This window comes from Uranotaenia lowii, chromosome 3 (assembly GCF_029784155.1).
Source record: "Uranotaenia lowii strain MFRU-FL chromosome 3, ASM2978415v1, whole genome shotgun sequence".
NCBI lineage: Eukaryota > Metazoa > Arthropoda > Insecta > Diptera > Culicidae > Uranotaenia > Uranotaenia lowii.
In genome coordinates, this window is record NC_073693.1 from 302,090,151 (window position 1) to 302,112,362 (window position 22,212).

General features: G+C 32.9%; 1 protein-coding gene across 2 annotated transcripts in view; it reads right to left on the reverse strand.

Moving 5' to 3' along the window:
* Nucleotides 1-573: 573 nt before the first annotated feature.
* Nucleotides 574-22,212, reverse strand: part of LOC129757773 (basic-leucine zipper transcription factor A-like) — a 138,631-nt gene continuing 116,992 nt past the window's right edge. For both annotated transcript variants that reach the window (XM_055755072.1, XM_055755070.1), the window contains exons 7-8: nt 1,373-1,446; nt 574-1,308 (exon numbers count right to left, since the gene is read on the reverse strand). In XM_055755072.1, the coding sequence (XP_055611047.1) occupies nt 823-1,308; nt 1,373-1,446 (560 nt within the window). In that variant the 3' untranslated portion in view covers nt 574-822. The remainder of the gene's footprint in view (nt 1,309-1,372; nt 1,447-22,212) is intronic.

The following is a 22,212-nucleotide window of genomic DNA, read 5'->3' on the forward strand; positions in this document are numbered from 1 at the left end:
GCCTTGAGAGCATAGGAGACGAAAGCTTAAAACTGAAGAAAAAAGCTTAAATCTGTCAAAACGAGGGGAAAAAAGGGGAAATCTGACAGATGTGCTCCATACGGTTTGAATAGCGTTGCCGCCGCATGGCTATACATGGGAATTCTCTTTCTGGGTTTCTCATGTATAGTTAGCTAATGCAGAGCAAAGGCGGGAGCAATTCATGGGAGCTTTTCATCAACATGCCCTCTAGCCAAAAATTTCAACACCTATCAAGCTTTCTCCTATTGGCGCACTAATGCCTGTCTATCCACCTTTCTTTCAAATTCTATAAAATAAATTCTCTCTAGTTTTCATTCCGCCGCACATGCCATTAAAATTATAATCATACAAATTACGGCGATTAAAATCATATTACAAACAATATATGGGTCATACTGTAGTTACGATCTTGAACTAACAAAACATCTTGTATATGGTCCACAACGGTTCTTCCTCATTCGCCTTTGATTTTTTTAGTTCTTTTAATTCAAACCATCAATTATTACCGAAGTTGGTTTCGGAAAAAGAGAGAAAATGGAAACGCTTGCTTCAAAACGCATTTATTGATATTATAACAGAAATCCTTACACAAATAAATATACTTACAGCACTAACATCTCGAGACCCAAACGAAGTAAATAGTTCTATGAACTTCGATGAAATCCAGGACAAAGGTTTATTTATCGCTTGATTGATTGATTGGTTGATTGGGAGGAATTATACTGATGGCAAATCACGTGTTGAACTTCCAGTTATTTTTTTTTCAGGAAGTTTGGTTTAACTTAAAATTTCTGAAACAGATCACTGAATCGGATAGAATCCCTTGGTCACAAGGGGCTGGGAGTAGGTGAATTTGGCCGCTACTGGTGCGAAAGCCTGTGGAGCTTGCTGATAGAAATGAGGCGCGTAATGCAGTGATTGTTGGGATTGAGCCTGCAGTTGTTGTTGATGATGGGCGTGGTGTTGTGGGTGGTGAATGAGTGGAGTTCCAGGGGTGGCATAAATGGCAGCTGGAGCATTGGCCGCGTAGATGAGCCCGCCTTGTTTCTGGATCGGAGTTGGAACCGTCGAAAACAGTTGATAACGGTGCGATTGCTGTGGCTGCTGCTGCTGATAAACGTGTCCAGCTGGGTTAAAGTATTGATGGGGAGCTGCAGAGTTCACTGGAATGGGACCCAGATAGGCGGGACTTCCGGGCTGCTGATGGCTATAAGAGGCGTAGCTGAAGCCCTTTGCGTGATGTTGAGTGGCCGCGGTGGTCGAAACCGGGATTAGTTGTTTGAGATGCTGGAAAAAAGGATTGCGGTTTGAGGGTGCTCCTTAATTTTGCATTTAATTAATGTTGACTTACGTGAGCAGGAGTGGCAATTGTTGGTGCGGCAACTGTTGAAAGGATCTGTTTGGATGCCAAGGAAATCGGATATCCTGTTGGAATAAGATGAAAAAATGTTGTTAAATCAAACATGATTTTTGGAATAATAAAACACAGAACTAAGGATTCAAGAATTCCATAATACTTGATTTGGAAAAAAAAAGCTAGAAGTCAAACTCGAAATCGAATTTACAGTGCAATGAAATAAACATTTGAAATTTCTTGAATTTATCCAAACAGGTTCAAAGTCGAATATAAAATTATAACCCTTCAATAAAATATGGCAACAATAAAAAGAAATACAATAATTTGTACCTGTACCTGTAATAATTTGTGGGCCTTTGTGGGAGAAACGGCGAAACGGATCCGTTCTCAGTTTTTCTCTACACTCCCAGTAACAAAAAGAAAATTGCATTAAACACCAACCGAGCCGACACAATCAAGATTTATGCTCTTAATTAGGGTACCCTAGCCACTGAAATTCCTGCCATTGAAGTTTTGGCTTTCGTTAATTTTGTTTGTTTTGCATTTCGGAAGTTTTTTCAATTATAAAAAAAGAACCAAACTGCACAATTCCTCCAACGAGAAACTTTGATTCACTAGGAAACAGCATTTTTAGTGCTTCTGTTTTAAATACTGTTTTTGGAAGATTTTGACGTCCTGCTTTCGAACCTATTTCCAGATTTCGTCTTTCAGCCCTTGTTTTAATGATATGACGTATGGAAATTTTGGAATTGATAGATTTAGGATAAAATCGATCATTGATAACTGATGAAGCAACAAACATACATAAAAAAACGGATTTTGAATGTCTAACCAGATATTTTCAGAAAAAGTATTTCACATTTCATTCGTGACATTTCACGAAAAAAAGCGGGATATCGCCGAAAAAAGCGGTACATTTTGGAAACTCTTAAAAACTAAATTTTTATGACCATTCCCATACATATGTAGGGGAGAATGAGGATACTTGATTCCTGGGGATACTTGATTCCTTAGCTATATCTCGAAACAGGAATGTTTTACAAATATTAAATGTTCTAGAAAAATGTGCCAAAAAGAACAAAACAACAAATTTAATAAATATAATTTTTTGAGTTATTGCACTTTGTTTGGAAAATTTAACTTAATTTGGTTTGAAGATCTTTCTTTACCACTTTAAAATATTTCTCACATGACACAAATTTATTTATTCCAGTGCGTCAATTTTTACTTTATAATATGAACTTAATAATTCCATATTTTCAAAGCAATTGTAATCTCTCAGTTTTTTTATAAGTTTTCCATAATTTATGTTATGGGTATAATTAATCCCTTGAGCCCAAAAAAGTACATTTATCTTCTGAAAGGATCGTGACCGTTGGTTATCATGAATATACTCATATCTGTTAAATAACTAATGTTTATCCAGTAGTTATCTACTAAACAGGACTGAAAATACTATATTAACCTAAAAACTAGATAATTGGACCTAAAAGTATGCAATTACTCTAGGGTAGTAGGCAAACTTTTAGAATTCTCTTTGTCTGATAATTACAAAGTGAGAAATAAGAACTCATATGGCAAAAAATTGTCAACGGACCCTTTATCTTCGGATTCTACTAGATTTTGGCCTAGGGTCAGGGCACCCTGAATTAAGGATCAAGTCTCGTTTAGTAAAGGATCAAGTCTCCTGTAACTTGAAAAATATTACAATTTTTTTAGTCTCAGAAAAAAGGTTCTAGTTCTTTTACGAATTCATGCATCGTTCTTATTCTTGGAGATTATAAACTTGAAATAAAACGCTGTCAGAAAATGCTAAAAATGACGAGTTGCTGAATTTTCCCAAAAAGATATGATGAAAATAAGAAAAGTGGATCAAGTATCCCTATTCTCTCCAATATGTTCCTTCCGCTAAAATAGTTCATAGAAAGTAATAAAATTTGGATAAATGAAATTTTTTTGAAAAATTTAATTTTGAAAAAAATTTATATCTTTGTAAACTGCGAACATTTCGGTCGAAAATGTTGTAGTTCATACACAATGAAAATACGAAATTTGAATAAAGTTTTCATATGTCTAATTAGCCGTTTTTGATAAACTAACAAGTCTCGCGTGAGCTTTCATTACGTCGTATGAAACATCTCAAGAATTCACAGAAAACTGCAGCAAAAGTTATCACAACAACTCAATGATTTGTATCTGACATATGGAATATGTTGTCCAGGCTACAAATATTCTAGATGGAAAGAAGTTGCGACTAGGTTATGTCAGTTTTTGTATTTTTTCCTAATAAAACTCTTTGTTTACATTTTGTTTCATACGACGTAATGAAAGCTCATACGAGAAGTTTATTTATTTTAATTCGTCCATTTATTCATTGTTTTTATTGGAAATAGTTTTTCTTTTCATCGGTAGTTCTGTTCTACTTCATCTGGAATCCGACTTTTTCCTTAAGCATTACATTCGAGGAATTCTGCTTGGATTCTGGAGAAAAATCTTTAGCTATTATCATTTGGAAGAAACTGAATTTTTTTTTCTTCAATAGAAAAATATTAACATCGCTAGAACGTGCTCAAAGAACGCTTAACTGAACCCAATTGTTATGGTGATGCCAAGATAAACGGTTTTACCCGGAACTTGCCCGGATATTTGAAGCAAAATTTAGGAAAAGTTCGGTCCAGGCCGGCTACTCTGATTTCGTTAAAAAAAACTTTATTTTGCTCAGATGTTTTCACTTTATTTGAAACAAAAAAAAAACATCAAATGAGTTGTTATAATTTTAATTTTGCGTCCGAAAACGATTTTCTTGGCAAGTTGATTCTTAACAAACATGAACAGTTTTTCGGAAGCCCAAAATACGATATAAAATCTGCTAATGTGTTTTGATGGAAAAATATATTTTTAAGTGAATTTTTTTCGATGTTTGCTACTCCATGGTTTTGACTAAATCAGCCCGGATATGGCCCAGATTTTGGGTTGAAAATTTTGAAATCAGATCTCGGATTATGCCTGTTTCAAGATAACATGGCTGGATTTGGCCGGTCATGATATGTCTGGAAAAAATTCTGGCAACTTAAAATGCTAATGCTAATGCTATTCAACTTTGAAAAGATGCTGCTAATTTTGAAGGAAACACAAAAGCACAAAAATCCTTTATTTGAATGAGTATTTGTGTTAGACCAATCAATTTAATTTAGGGCTAAATTAAGGTGTAAGTCAGTAAAATTTCAAAAAAGCGTAACGCCCTATATTTTTACAGCCTTATTGGAGAATGTCATAATAGTCAGAACTCAGAACATTTATAGTTTTGAAAATCATAAATGGATAGAAGAAGATTAGAAAAAACGACAGGAGTTGAAAATGATCTAGGAGAGATTTTATAAGAAACGTCCAACCAACAAGCACGGACCAACTATTTTGAAGTGGTAAAATCGTAAAATTTTGAGTCTACTACAAAAGAATTTCAGGAAAATGTGGGAAATTTTGAGAAAAAAGCGAGACGGCGGAACATTTTATGAAAAAGCGGGAACTATCACACTTTTGCGGGACGGATTGCAACCCTATTCAATCATGGATACAGGTTTTGCCTAAATATGATAGATTAAGAGATATATAGAGAAATTAAATAAGATAACAATACATCTATTTCTGACACCACTGAAGAATGTCTTCGAGTATTTAATATCAGAGATTCAACTCGGGTTATAATTTCTTAAAAATTTCGTCAAATTTGCCGTATTTTGCAAAATTTTTGTTCCAGATTTTTACCGCCGTTAATATTGCTGAATATTATATTTTAATGAAATTGCGGCGAGATTAATTCTAAGGTAGAAATTTAAGACATTGTGAAATATATAGGTTGATAGATGAAACGAGTGCGCTTCGTAGAAGAAGTGAGAAGGCGGTGAAGATGTAAGCAAAGAGCAGTTTTGTATAGAAAGCTCAAAGCTGTCGGTTATGCCTTTGCTGCTCACCGAATGACGAGCTTTGAGCTTTCTATACAAAACTGCTCTTCGCTTACATCTTCACCGCCTTCTCACTTCTTCTACGAAGTGCACTCGCTTCATCTGCCTATACCTATATTTAACAATGTCTTAAATTTCTACCTTACAATTCATCTCGCCGCAATGCCATTAAAATATTATAATCAATTTTGCAATATTGGGAAAAATTAATAATAAGAGAATTTCTATAACATTTTTCTCAGAAGTCATAATTACTCGCAATGTTCGGGAAAGTTGATAATGACCATTGAATTAACACCTTTAATTTTCAAATCTTTGTACACTTCTACAGATATTCCAAAAAACTGCACAAATTAATTGGATGAATTTTTACTCATTTTCCGAAAAAAAAAAATCGTGAACAAGAGCTACTTGGAAAATATTAATTGCATATTTGGAATCAGCGCCCTCCGTCGAAATCAGTTCTTTATTTCTTCTTAAATTGGAAAAGATGCTAAATTTTTTAGCCTTGTATTATGCAGCGATAGAATTTTTTCAATTAGGTTAAAAATTATCACTTGTGTTTTATAGAAGTACTTTTTTAATGAATTTCACAGGTACCAATTTAATTAAATCTTTTTTTAAATTCCAGACTATTTCCAGAACTTCAATTCTTTCTACCGGTTCTCAAAAAAACAAAGGACAAATGAAACTTTATTATTTCATTTAAACCTTCTAGAACCCCATTTTTTCTCACTGAAAAATGCACAGAAGATGCATTTTTTGATTGAAAACAATTTTTGTTTTACAAAAACCATATTGTTGAAAAATATTTGATTAATAAAATAAAATATTTTGAGGTAAGTTTTACGTTTCGTCATTTTTAACCAAATTTGAACACATTTTTTTTTATACAATCCAGCATCTTTGTTACATATAAGGCCACATATTTAAAACTATTGAAAACGAAAAAACTATATGAAATGATGTTTCCTTGTTTTCGAAATTTGTGATTTTACGGAATCTTTGAAAAACATATCTTTTAATCATTTAATGGAAAATGAATTGTAAAAATAACTTTTCGATACAGTTTTATGACAATTTTAGTGAAAATCGACCAAGAGGCAGTGCTACGCACTAGACGGTTCATCAATAAATGGTAGATTTTTTTACTTCACCTTCAACTTCATTCAATAGTTAAAACTCATACAAAACAGGAATAGTCGAAAAATTTGTATAAGACGATAGATATGATTTAAGGTGTATGACCACTTAAAGGTGCTGGCCAATAATCCTCGCTTTGCCATTTTCAATCTAGTTTAAGGGAGACATGAAAACAACTGATGCTCAAGTAACTTTATAAAGTACCAACATGCAAAACAGACAAAAATACAAGAATCATTGGCTTATTTATTCATGTTTTGGTTGTCAGTAGTTTGGAAAATCAAAAATGATTTATTACCTGAAATTACCAATCGTATGAATTGATTATTCCCGTTTTCTGCTTTTATCATCCTTCGATTGCACATTTGATTTGTCCTACGTAATCAATAGTTTTTGAAAAATACATAACTTGAGGAACTTATATTTTTTTGAAGGTGGCTTTTTTTATTGAATTTTCATGTTTTCCTTTCTATACTTCTTTTTCTTTAAAGTAAAAGTGTTAAGCTAAGAAAAAAATAGTAAAAAAAGAGTTATGCTTCTTAAAACTTTAAGGTATGAGCCTTTTTATAAAAGGAATTTACAATAAAATTCTAATGAAGGAATTCGTACGCTTCAAGCAGATCTTTGTCACGACTAATAGAACGTTAACATATTGACCGTGAACTTGCGAGTTATTTCAGGAAACTTTTAATTTGCCAGTAACCAGCTTGTTTTTTGTTATTTGTTGAATAACCAAAAAATTTTCTTGTGTTGTCAAACCGCTCTGCTGTAACATTTCTATAACTGTAATGTTTAATCAGTTTGCAGTTAAAATTCTGTTATAAATGCGGCTACTTCTTTTATTCATTTTTCTTTTGTTATTTTATCCACATTTTTCATGGAGTCAGTACTTAACATTGAAACAAAAGCATTGATTTTTTTAAACCTAATTAACAAAAATGAAAGAGACAGTCCGAATGCAGAACTTCACCCACATAATTTGAACAGTGTACTCAATGACGATTAACATGTGTTTACTAAACTAAGTTTCCGTAGAATTGTTAACGTTAATAATAAAGTACGGATGAAAATAATAAAAACAATATAAACCCTTCATTTCATGATTTTTTATTTTTCCTTGAAAATCATTTTTAACAGTTGGAAATGATGAAAAAAAAAATTAAATACGGTTTTTCACTTTTTCCATGCATTAATTGTTGCAAATTTGTTACTTTATGAAACAAAGGGTTAAGAAGAGAAGAAAATTTTGAGATCCCTACAATAACCCATTTTTCCTATGCAATGTTTTTGCCAAATATGTGGATAATGTGTGATAATGTGATTAACTACGTTTTCCACTCAGCATTTTCGTAATTTTTGCACTTAATTTTGATAATACAAAGACACTTAAAATGGTTGCTGTTGATTATTTGATGTCTACAGAGTATTCCATATTATGTAAATTTCATTAGTTTTAAGTTAACTATGACGAGAATTTCTTCTTATTCAAATGTATATTTTTTTTTCTAGCGTCATATCTTAAAATTGAAGTTTTTATTTATTAAACTAAATGAAAAATGCATGTGTGAACCAATGCAAAGTCTGGAAACTTGCTATGTCTGAAGAGTGTCAAAGTAGTCTAAAGGCACTTAAACTGCTTTGGCTGTAAGGAACAACTTTTTATCAGATTTATTTTTAAGTCCTTCATCCCGACCATCAAACTTACAATTTTAGGCAAAGGATCTAAAGATTATTCTGAAAACAGCTGCCCCCCAAATTTTGAGATCATCTATTACATCTATATGACAAATTTTCAAAAACGGGTTTTCATGTCAACGCAATCCCCTTGATTTTGATGAAAAAACCCCGAAAAATTCGGAGTCACTCTATGGAAGACCAGAAATTCAAATCTGCCATCGGGTTAGTACGAAGACATTTGAGCGAAGTGTAATTTAGCCCATATTACCCATAAAAAAAAGTCATAGCTCTGTGCAAATGAATTTGATCAAAAATGGTTTCTTAGCTGAAAAGTTGTTGGTAGATATTTAAATATGATGTGAACTTTTCATGAAGATTAATGAAATGTACTGTACATTGTTAACCAGCCTGACAAGGAAGATTTGAATTCCTGAGATATGCTTAGGTAAGGTAAGTATTATTTCTGGTTCAAAAACGGTGGCTTGGAATTTTTTGGGACAAACAACTCCAATAAAGAAACACCACGAGAAGCATTCGAATGTTCTATGTAGAACACTCATCATTAAGCACTTCAGTTGCACAATCTATTGACAGAAGCAAAATAATTGCCTTTAGAGAAACACTTTGTAAAACAAATGGATAGTTAGCTCAAAATTTTCGAGATTTGATAAATTACCTGAAATCTAGCAAACCAATCCAATCTCTATGTATTGATAATGAAAAACCTATCTCAATTATTATAAATTTTTGTTTCAAGGTGGGGTTAATTTTGTTGGTTAATGTACTAAAACACTTTGTTTTTGAAATCATATTCTATTCTTTTTCTATGTGATTGTGTTGAAACAACATGGTTTTGATCGTCTACTGCAGGAATTATAAAATGTGTCATAAAAATTGGGAAAAATAACTATTTCACCGGTTCACCGGTAGCTAAAAATGATATCCAAAAACAATTTTTTTTCAATGTTTACCACTTAGAAATGGTGCAAATTAAGTATTTTTTTAATATATTTCTATAACTAATATTTCTTATCCAATTTTCCCAGGATCCCAGAAATTCTCGGAAATAGGATAATTAGATTTCGAAAATACGAAAAAAGGAGCAAAATTAGAAAAGAACGTATGTTTTTCTTAAAAATTAAGATAAGTTCTTAATATTTACTTTGTTCATGTGAATAATAATGCTTTTACAAACTTTTTGAATATATAACTGCATTTTTAGGAGTTTTTTTATCATTCCAAAATGTATGGAAGCGGTTACTTTCCTGAAGCACTCAGGAATTTAATATTATAGCTAGAATACTAAACTAAACTGCTGGAATTCTAAAACATCAATTTTTTTCGGTTATCCACTCTTTTTCCAGATTCAAGTCATAGATGGCCGCACTTACCGATTATACCAAATGTTCAAACTCATAATGGTTTTGCCTCGTTTTTCAATAAGAAAGCTGCAACCACCCAAAATACAGTTTTGAGAAATATTTGAGAGAAAACTGAACAATATCATGACTGAAAAAAGTATGCACCTGCCGATAGGAGACACCAAGAATAAAACAGAAAAATGTATTTCCTGATTTTTCTTATGAACTTATGAACCAGTGAAAGCATTAACGACTGAGATGCGCGCAAAAACCATCGGTTTTTCCTGGACCATGAAGAGGGTTTTCCGAAAGGTCCAGACAAAGTTAGCCCAAGGCTCGGTGCTATTCTGAAGACCTAAATAATGGGCCATAGCCAGAGGACGGAATGGCTAGAATTAGAGGTCCAAGGGGGCCAGTTTGTGTCGGAATATTTGTAATATAGAAATAAGTCAAAGATCGGTAAAAATACTGTCCTTTTTATTGTAATGTTTTGTGAGAATGAGTACGAAAATTTATTTATTTGGTAAAAAAAATTTGATGTTATCGATACATGCCATCACGGTCGATCCTATCTATGTTATAATCTTGAAAAACAAATTGAGAGATCAAGTTTCAGGAAAATAGACCTTAAAATCATTGTGATGCAATTCTTAACTTCAGTTGCAGCTCTCATAATTATGATAAATTTTGTTCAAATTTGAATAAAAATGTAAGCTACAAAAATCTAGATTTAAGTAAATTACTAATATTTGAAAAAAAAAATTAAAATATTATTATAAGTATAATATTACCAACTTCAACTTTTGGATTCAGGAGAGAATATATTTTTATTCCAGACAAGAAAAATCGTTACGTCGATCGTTGAAAACAGTGTAAATCTTGATTTCTTGAATCAGTGCTTAGTTATTTTAAACCAAAGCTTCACAAAACTGAACTATTACAAATTTTAAGAATGCATCCAAACAATAACGAATTGAAGAAAAATTGGAAATTTGAATGCAACATTACATGCATTGTGTTCAATTTTCTTCTGAATGTTTCCTCTTTCATATTGGAGGCTGGTCAAGTTGGATAATTCGCCGAGTGCTGAAAAAATCGAGTTTTACAACGAGTTGCATACGCTGCAAATTCGAAAAACTCCCCTGAAATTTCATGAATTAACAAACAAGAAGCGCATCTTAAGGGGGGGTAGGGTCTAACGGGTATAAAAAAAACACCATTTTCACGATTTTTTTTCTAGAGCTATCGTTCAAACAAATGTATTCAAATTTTTTGCATTATACAAAGCATTGTTGAAAGAACATTTAGTAATTTTTTCGTAGAAAAATATTAAAAAATGAGCCGGTGACGGAGCATTTTCGAGGATGCCTTTTAGAAAACAGGATTTGCGGTGGACACTGTATCTCGGCACAGAATCATCTGAAGTCAAAAAATCAGAGCAAAATATTATTAATAGATGTTTTTCTAGACCCCAACGTTTTAATTTAACTGAAAATTTTTTTAATGAAATTTTTGTGGCTGTTTGAAGTAAAAACTACGATTTTAAAGGAAAAAATCCGCCATTTTTCACCTGTAAAATCTCTCCAAAGTAGAAAAAATCAAAAAAGAAAAACGTTGGGGTCTGGTATTTTATATGTAGAAAATATGTTCCAAATTTGAAAAGAATCGGATAAGTAGTTTTCAAATGACGATGTCCACGGACTTTAAAAATGTGCTTTCGAGAAAAACGCGTTTGAAGTTTCTGCTCTTGCTTTCTTGCAGTGTTAGATAGGAGGAAATAAAGGCCTTTAAATTCTACAGTTTTGCTTCAATTGACTTGAAAATTTGACACAACATTCTTGAAATGTTTTACAATAAGAAAATAAAAAAATAAAAAAATCGATTTTTTGAAAGTGTTAGACCTTACCCCCCCTTAACAAAAAACATGTGAGTGATCATGCAATCGGCTGAAAATTTATGATCAAGTAGATCGTGGAATGTACTTTTCGACTCTCAACTCAGTGCAAAAGAGTAGAATTTTTCGACACTGTTTTCAGTGTCAAAATTTTCACTTTTCAACACTGAATTACAAAAAAACGATTTGAGTTTCAAATTGCAGATTGGACCATTTTATCAACGATATTATTTTCACTTACATCTATTTCTTCAAATCTGTACTTCGCACAAAATCTAAACTTTCAGAACGTAAGACCTCATCTCCGTATAGTCTGGCCTCCCTTGGAACACCTGTTGGCCTTGCTCGTTTCGATATTCTGTGTAAGGCAGCTTGTAGACACATTCCATTCCGATTCTCTCACAAGAACGCGCCGCAAAAGGTCCGGAGCAATCGGCCGAGAAAACCCGCACTCCACAGCTGAGAGCCAGTTGCACGTGTTTCTGCATCAAAACGGAGGTCAAGGTATTCCCGCGAAATTTTGGATTAACTGCTCCATACTGGAAGTGGTATGCCTGATCGACTTCGAATCTATCGAAGACCCTTGCTTGACGCATGAGATGCGCCAAAAGATGAGCAATATCTTTGTACTTTCTTGTGCTGGCATTAGAAGCTCTCTGCTGCAAGATGTCCAGATGATCAGGGCCACAGAATGTTGCACCTAAAAATCCCGCCAATTGATTGGTTTTTGCATCCAGAGCCAAAATTACAATACCATTATTCAACATTCCTAGATAATGGTCCATATCTTCTTTCTCGTAAGCAGTTCCATCCCGATGGCTGCAGTTGAACGGGTCCTCCGGGAAAAAATAACGTTCCAGTCCGTCCCGAACTTTTGGCCGATCTTCTTCGGTGGCCAACCGATAACAGAACCCGTTCAGTAGAGAAGGTTCCAGCGTAGGTCGCGGCCCAGCTTCCAGATACCGGTTTGAAAACTGTTTCACTCCACCGTTTGATGGCAAACTTGCTAGGGATTTTAGCCAGCGATGCGAGGCACACCTGAGCACAAACATCTCAATCGAACTTGTTACCTCGGTACTTCTACTCGATACTAGTTACTGTTATTAACTGACGAGAAATGCGTTCTAAGAGAGGGCATGAAGTCACTTACATTTAATATGCACGTTTCGTTCGGGGATTCCCGGGGTAACTAGCCGGGTATCACTTTTACGCTCAGGTATTCTGTGCAACTTGCCGTTAGAAACATTGGATTGTTTTTGTTTTTTTCATCGATATAAATTTATGGAAAAACCAATAAGTGATTTTATTTAGTGAAATAAAAACATAATTAGTTTTTAGGGAAGATGGGGGCATAATGGCCACCTTAAGGAAAACGGTTATTTAACCATAGAAAATAGCTATAATATGGAGGTTACATTATTGTTTCGTGTTCAGACACTTGAAAAGCCTATTCCCTAACGGGCTGAAACGTGAAAAACTAGATGAAAACGTTAAAAAATGCATTTTAAAAATTTTGGCCGAAAGCTGAAAACCAGCCACTGTGGAGGCATAATGAGAACCCCCCCTGAGGCAGTATGAGCACCATTAATCAGGGTAAGATGTGCGTTTTCTGCCGGGGAATCTAGCAGCGAATTCAAATCGATGAAGTCAGGTGAGTCGTAGATTCATCAAACAAAGCAATAACAAAATAATCTAGATCTGTTTGTAGAATACAAACAATTCACGCACGCACATACATTATGTGCTTTGTTCGGAGGATGATGCTACTAGCCGTGTAATGTAACAAAAAAAAATCGAACATGAATTGTACATGGAAAAAAATCACCTCGAACAGAAATCTAACACTAGTCTTTTGATTACCTTACCAATAGGCTAAATCGTCGGATGAAAACTAGTCAAGGTGTGGCGCTATAAATCAATTTCAATTCGCTGCTAGATTCTACGGCAGAAAATGCTCATTATGCCTCGATAATAAGGTGCTCTATATGCCCCTAGTCAACAAATTTAAGTAAAAACGTGTTTTAAAATTGATAAAAGTGAAAAATAAAAAATTTTATGATGGTAAAAATTGAGAAACAATGTGTACATCATGTTGCAGTGCGTACATAATAGATCAAGGTTATTTTAAGATCATAAGAGCTTATTTCGTGGTGCTCAAAAATTATAATATTTTCGTAACTTGAGAACCAAGCTAGTTTTTTTTAAATATCTCTGTAAATATGATAAGGAGATTCCTTTTTTTGTGAAAAATTAATACTATAGGAAGTACGGAACAAATCCTCATGAAAATTTATTTAAGAAAATACGTACTTTCGTAGAAAAGAGTAGTGCTCATTATGCCCTGGGTGCTCGTTATGCCCTCATCTCCCCTATGTGTACATTGCAAGTCAAATTGGTAGTCGTTTAGTAAAATTTTTAGCTCCACAAAGATTCAGTTTGATTCGATTTTAGTCACTCTAAAGCAAGGATGAGCAAAACGCGGCCCTCGAGACATTTTTGTGCGGTCCGCGAAGTTTATGTCAAATTAAATTTATTAAACGATTTTTTTTCTACGAAAGATTGTTAATTATCATAAATAGCAGTCACTACTAATTTGTCTCATAATCATCATGGTTGTTGAGACGTTCAAGGGAATGGATTCGTAAGTAGCGTAACTTACGATATCCGAAGGGTTAGGGTAGATTGGTCTCGAGAAGCTATTGCCAAAGAAAGTTTTATAATAAAGATTGTGAACGAATATATATTTCTTATCGACATGACCAAGCAAAATTCTGATTTCTCGACAAAAACAATACCTGTAATGCTTTGATTCAGCCCAAAAAGATAGTAACAATTACTCAGGAAAACAGAATTTGAAAGATTTTGGCGTCCTGAATTCAAAACATTGCACAGATTTGATCTATCATTTCTAACTTCGGTTATAAGGCATGTTTAAAATTTTTAAGTTGATCAGATTTGGGTAAAGTCGATCTTTCATAACTGATAAACCAATAAACCTGCATATAAACAAAAAAGTGTTCTTCAATCAAGTTCCTACCCTCCATTCAGCCAAGGACTCAGATATTGCCATAGAAATTATAAAAAATTAGATTTAACATCATTTTAGAAAGTCATTGAAAATTTGATATTAAAGATTTTAATTCATTCAACAGCTTTGTTGAAGAATGCAAAATAAGATGACTTTTGGTCTTAAAATTTTCAAAAATTAAATTTGGTTTTATTTTCCCGTTTTTTGAAGTTTGGGAAAAAATGACAAAAAGAAAATTACCATAACTTTTTTCAAAAAATAAAAAATTTTCGCGGTTTTTGGAATGCATTTATTTGAGTCAATAAGTATTTGTATTTTAAAGTTTTGCACAAAAGTGTAAAAATTTAATAATTAATTTTTCATCTATTTTTGAAAGTTATTTCGGAAACTAGAGCTGACAAAAAATATTAATTGAATATTTAGATTCAGCACCCCCGAATAAGTCAAATTCAGTTCTGAGATTCCTTGCATTTCAGAAATTTGAATTTTATTTTTTTTGTATTATGTATGATGCTATTATCAGACATTTCAAAGGCAAATCATGACAAACATTGATTAAATTGAGTCATTTTACTTTAAAGCTAGCAAACTACATTTTTTACCAAGGTCATGAAATTTTCATGATTCAGCCTTAAAAAGCCTCCCAGAGGGATTCCAGGTATCCCGGAGGTATCAAAATCAAATTAAGAAAATGTATGAAATCTGTAAAAAAAATTAGAATTCAAAATGTAAACTGTAACATTAACAAATATGGTTAAAAATCAGTAAAATAATGAGTTTATCATGACTTTGAAACCTTGTTCAACATCTCAATACAATGATTTCAAACGAAACATAAAAAAAATCACCGTTTAAAGAAAAAAGGAAGCTTAACGATAAAGTTTAAAAACATTGAGAAAAAACTTTTCCAAAATATGCACCGAAAAAAATCGCTATGGTTAATCTCTAAGGAAATTTAAATACAAGTTATGACAAAAAATACCATCTCATCGGTTAGAATAGTAAAGGGTTTTCCCAGAAAAAGGTTCAAATCTTTTTTCAAAATATAGAAAGACTTTCAAAAATGTTCGTTTTTAATTCAGGGTGACGAAAAAATCTGGTCACACAGGAAAATCTCCATATTTCAAAGAATAAGGAGAAAATCTGAATCTGTCTTTCTTAGCTTTATTCAGTAACTCATAAAGATACTTCACAGACGATATCTCGGAATTACACCACCTTTCACTGATCGAACCAGCTTCAGACGTCTTGGAAAGTCGTCGCAAGCGGCGCGCACGTGCTCCATCGGTATCTCGTTCCAGATTATCGTGATAACTCGCTTGAATTGCTCCAAATTTGTTATTTTATAGTCGTTCAGCTTCGACATCATGTATCCCCACACGAAATAATCCAGTGGATTCAGATCTGGAGACGACGGAGGCCATTCATTCTTCGAAATGAAATCGGTCAAGTTTTCCTCACACTACGCCTGAACAACCTTTGCGGTGTAGGATGAGGCGTCATCTTGCGGGAAGCAGTAGTAATCGTCTTCAAACAATAGTTTAGCTTGAAGCAGAAATTTTTTTTCAAAACCGTGTCTAGGTAGTACGCTGCGTTGATTTTAACCCCTTTTTCGATAAAAATAAGAGACAGTTTACCTCTCTTGCAAATGACTCCCCAAACCATCACTGACGTCTTATTTTGGAATCGGGAAACGTTGAGCTTGTCCGCAGGAGCTTGCTGGAAGCTCACACTCCACTCCGATCATTTTGGCGATTGACTGTTTGCTCCAAAACGAACAGCTTTTCGTCCGAAAAAATAAGCTCCTCATCTGCGCGCCAACCGAGCAGCGAAAACAGCTTCTCTTAACTCTGCCATGGCTCACAACTCAATGTAAACAAACTGCACAGAAACGAAACTCTGCCACTTTGGGCAGCAAAGTTAGCCCTTTCGTTTGACATATAGATGCCACCAGATAGATGCAACGTGTAGGCTACAGGCGACCCCAAAAAAGTGTGACCGGACATTTTTGTCACCCTGTTAATATATAATTATAATTATATTATTTTTTTGTAAAATTGTATATTCGCGAAACATTTAAATTCAATTAATTCATTATAAAAAATTATTAAGTTTTAGTGATGAACTTATTCAATTTTGGCTGATTTAATCACCTTATACTAAAAACAGTGATTGAATTTTGCTGAGCATGAATTGATCAACCTTCTCTCGCTCACTGCTTTACTCGAAAGCAGACCCATGTAACTTATCGAAAATTCTTTCTATACGCTCAGTGCTGCTCCCTTCTGAGAAGGGGTATCATAACAGGCGACTAAAATAGCTTGTACACCCTCCATGGGGGTCAATGGTTTGAGTATTCAACAACTTCAACGTCAAATAACATACAAAATTATCAAAGCAACCGTTGTTCGTATTCGCACTGTTGGTATCATTTTCAACATACTTGTTTTTATGAACAAAAAAATTCCCAATTGAGCATTCAATAGATGATTTTCTTCTCGAACAGAATAAAATTAGAAAAGCAGAGTTTCGGTTTAATTCAAATTAAAATAATTTTTTTTCCGAATGGCAATATATGGTTAATAATTCGTCCGAAAGGTCAACCAAAATATATTTTTACCATTTAAAGCATTGTAGATGGCTCTGAAGTACTCACTTCCAACAGATATACTTTTAAAGCAGATTTGTTTTTCCAAGACACACATTGGTTACCATGGCTAGATGCATGAATCTTGTTGCCCCAACTCTTAAGGTGGCGTTGCGAACATCGAAAGTCCGTATAGAATAATTAATGTTCGCGGCAAAGCCCACTTCTTTATCTTGAAGTGACGGTATCTTTGTCGAAAGCAAAGGTTACTTTGAGGCAGCGAAAACGACAAAACCGATGATGCATACGCTCTCAATATGGCCCGCCTTCAAGAAGCAGTATACATTCGAGGCAGCGAATCCAAAAAACCAAACGAATGGCTCTCACTCATCTCCTGTTACAAGCTTGAGGGAAGCGAATTCAAAAGGCAGAGCGAACCCGAGTCTCCTCGTTTGTGCCTGGATCGAATGCGTGAGGTTTTGCTGCTATTGCTATTATTGCACAGCAACCGCACGCAGGCAGCTAGTTTTTTCGTTTCTTTTCCTCCTTCCATTTTGCACTAGGGGAGAGGCGGGCTATATGCGCATATTAAGGAAAGCACTAATTTTCTCCCATATTCCAATAGATAGGAGTCTGAAAACTATACACACATGAGCGCACATCTGTTTTGTATACGTTAGAGCAATTTTTCTGTTAAAATCTTTTAGAGTTTTTGTGAAAATAATTTCATAATAAAAGAAGTCTAAATCGCCGATTTCCGAAACTGGCGGGCTAAATGCGCATATTTATGTTTTTAGCTATATTTCATTAACACTTGCAATATTTTGATATTATTTAATTTAAAATGGTAGAAACGGATGTTAAGCGTACGTCAAGGCTGAAATTTTGGTGAAATTTTTTACATCACTAGTTCTTTTGCATGAAACGTAGTTAGATATGCCATATGGCCATAATTCATGGTAATATTTTGTTCATATCGTATTTTTATCGGATCAGTATGAAGTTCTTCTGTTTTTACTGTAAGATCGTGATTTGAGCGTAGATTAAATGTTTAAATGATAAAAAGTAAAAAATTTATAAGACTTATCTATTTTTCTTGATATAGGCATTTAACCTGCCTTGATATGGGCATTCAGAACCTGTCTCTTATTCCAATATCTTATCATTTACAACTTCGCCAAAAGCTTCAATTTGTTGAATTTCCGATTTCCAGATGAATAAGAAAGAAAAGCCATTAAAATTTTTGTTCACAGAATCTTTACGCACGATAATTAAAGTTCAATATATTATAACAAAACTGACAAAAATCTTGTTTGAATTTTTAAATTTTTTCGACTTTATATAACAATTTAATTTTTTCATGCCATGTGTTAAAAGCGTATTACCCTCAAACTGCAATGATTAGATATGATGAATCTGCAGCCATATCGTCAATCGGCTGTATGCGCATATTACCCAACATGCGCATTTAGGAACACTTCCCTACGTTGCGGGCCGTGCAACGCAATAAGTTCGGTTGTTTTTGTTGTTACCTCAACCTTTACGGCGAGGTTGAAGATGTTCTCCTCAACGACAGCTATCGGCTGGAGTTATTCAAATTCAAGAACGTAAATGAGTATGTGTGCTTCGTCTTCTTCATGCATCATGTAGCAACCGAACGTTGAGAGAGTTCGTTCGGGGCAGCAACAGGTCCCGGCAACGATACAGGATTTGTCTGTGTATCTTGTGACCAACATCTTTTAACTAAGTGTTGGTGAATCTCGTTTTTAAGCTTTTTTTTCCTCAGATTTAAGCTTTTTTTGCCTTGAGAGCATAGGCGATGAAAGTTCAAATCTGAAGAAAAAAGCTTAAATCTGTCAAAAAAGGGGAAATCTGAGGGGAAATCTGAGAGATGTGCTCCATACGGTTTGTATAACATTGCCGGGAAGTGGGCAGCAAACGAATAGTGTCTCTCAGAGCAGATCCTTCTCATGGGGGGAGGTTTGAATGAATGTATATGTCACGTCTCCTGTATAGCTATGCGAGGCCTCAAAGTGTGTATTTTGAATGCCTCTGATGAGAAAATTGGTGAGGATTTCAATCACTGACTAAAAAATACTAAAAGGTTGCTCATCCCTGCTCTAAAACCTTGGTAATACCCTAACTGAAGTCATCAATCAATAAGATATTTTAAATACAAATATACGAAAGGTACTATTTTTTAATACGGATGGAGATTTTTTCCAATAAAAGTTTTCAAAGAAGAAAAGGAAAATTACTTGATCTTAAAAGTTCTTAAATAAGTGTTAACAAGCAAGCCAGAAGTGTGGCTCGCCTTTGGCGGAAATTAATCTTAAATCACCCCAAGCTTAAAACATTTTATTTTACGAAATAGCTTACTTGCCGTTTACGAATTGAAACTGATTTTGAATTGTTAATTTCGATCAACCTTTTGCATTGAATCTCTAAATTAGACATACAAAAACTCTACATGTTCTTTACAATCAGTTTTTATTAAGAAATGCAACTAAACAGGTTCAAAGTTTAAAACTCACCAATTAAACTTCAAAATTAATTCATCGATGCTCATTTTATACATCAAAAAGCTAGTAGCTAAGTAACAGGTGTATATCATTCACGAATGTCAACAGAAGAAGCAAAAAAAAAAATAACTTAAACCAAGCATTCTTTACTTCATAACTAAAAATATTGATGTTAAAAAATCGTTTATGTCGTTACTTAATTTTGCTGATATGAAATATTCTTCAAGGAACTTATTTCAGTCTCAACTTAATATTGTGTTCTATGTTCTTCTAAATCGTTTTAATAAACTACACAAAGCCATCAAATCTACATCCTTCAAGGTGCAAAGTTTTTAAAAGATAATTCTGACTAATTTGGGTGCCCTGGATCTAACTATGCAATTTATCTATCAGCTTTAGTTTTTTCAATAACTTCTGAAAAATATTTCAGAATTATTACAGTAGGTAATGTCTGAATTTTTTGACAAAACTTACAAAAAAAAAACATAACACTTAAAAATCAAAGATTTCGATCAATTTTCATATTTTCTCAATAATTTATGGAATTATAAGTACTGCGAAAACCAAAATCACAGAGGTTTAATTTGTTCAATTTTTCCCAATTTTAATGAAGTTTTAAACATTAGTGAATTTAAGATATTTTAACGCAAAAATCTAATCGTTTTGCAGATTTGATCAAATTTTATTAAATTAATTCAATTTTTTTTTAAACTTTATTTAGTAATGTCAGGAATACTTGCAATGATATCTTTACAAATTTTTAAGAACTGTAGAATTTAATTTTAAAGATTATGCATCATCATTTTTAAAAGATTTATCCATCAAATAGTTAAAGTAAAAAAAAAACAAAATAAGATTTACTTTAGCGTAGATTTGTTATTTCATCAGAAATCAATGATTAATTTTACCTAAAATAAATACATTTTACAGTTTATTAAGCTTAATGCAAGGTGAAAGACAAAATTTGACAAAAGATTCGGGTTCAGGACGCTCAAATCCACCAAATCAATTATTCAATCATAGGCACCAAAATTCTATATCATAAAGTTATCAATTAAATTTTATTTATAAGTTTTCAAAATGGTTAAACGAGTTTATTGAAGAAAATCCTATTTTATGATGAAAAAACTTATCTTTTTCATCTTCATAATTTGTTTTAATTTTTTAATAAAATCATGGAATGTTAAAGTCAAACAATTTAAATCTTATGAATTATTATTATATGTTTGTCTTTTTCTTGATTCATTGTGAAAAAAGATAAATAAAAAAAAGCAATCATCATTACTTCTCAATCGAAATTCAAGTCTAGCTGGAATTATTAAAAATTCCAAAAATACTTAATAAATTAGAAAATTGATTTCTTAAACAATTTTCCTACTGATAACCCTCAAACAAACTCGAGAAAATAATTAATTCAACTGTCACGATTCGAAATTATTCAGAACCAAAATTTCAAAATATCGAATGAGCAGAAAAATAAAGTTCGGTGAATTTGTTTGAAAATATTTAAAAAAAAATTGAAGATGAAAAATAAAAGTTTTAAAAAAACTTAATAAAAATGTTACCGTCAATTGGGGCAACATGCAACACTTTTCAACTTCAATCGCTTCTAAAATCTTAATGCTAACAGATAATCATACCTCTTGTACAACAAAAGTTTTAAGGTTTATGGGACACCAAATTGACGTTTTTGGTTATTGGTTTTACAAGTTATTTTTAAATTTACAAAAACATGCGATTTTCACCCTACTAAGAAAAAGGGGTAAGATGCAACAAAATCTGTAATTAATGAAAATCAAATGAAAACGTTTAAAAACTTATAGTTTTTGATACATTTGTGATGTCATAATGCATAAAGCACCAATTGCAGTAGTTTTTGGTTTTGTTCGAATAAAATTTTACATTTTTCTGTCAAAACTGTTTTTAAGAAAAAGTGTTAATCTGCTGCATACATTTAGGGGTGAAAAAATACTACAAAATATTCTATTATCTTTATTCATGTTAATAAATCTTAGGATGGATGAAATTTTAATGTTAAAAAACGCTTAATGCAAAACAATCATATCCCAGCATATGGAAACGCGATTTGTGAGATTTAGTTCTGATTTGCATTTTGTTGCATTTTGTCCCAGACAGCTAATTGAATTATAAAAATATTTATATAAAAAATTTTGGAGATTGTCTTAAAAATATTTATACACCAACAGTGTTGGTATAGGATCATGAAAGCAATATAAAGTTTGTAAGTGATATCATTAAACCAATCCGTCATACTAGGTAAAGTTTCTTACGGCATCGAAAAATGTAAAACTTTGTACATCTATTGGCCGATTTTTTAAATTTTTTATGAGAATCAAAAACTTTAAAAAACTCTTTCACGATGTTAAAAACTATGTCATCATCAATTTGTTATCATTCAATGATAACTTTATTACAGCATATTGAAATAAAAATTGAATGAGTGTTGTAGTATACAAATGTTGCATCTAACCCTGCTTTTGCATGATGCCCCGTTTGACGGTAACATTTAAAAAACATAAAAAATAAAATAACCATTTAAAAAAAATCTTAAGAAAACTCCAAGGAACAGCATTTTTAGCTTCAATGTTTTGAAGATTTTCCGAAAAGTCACTTAAAAATGACTTAAAATATCGTTGCTT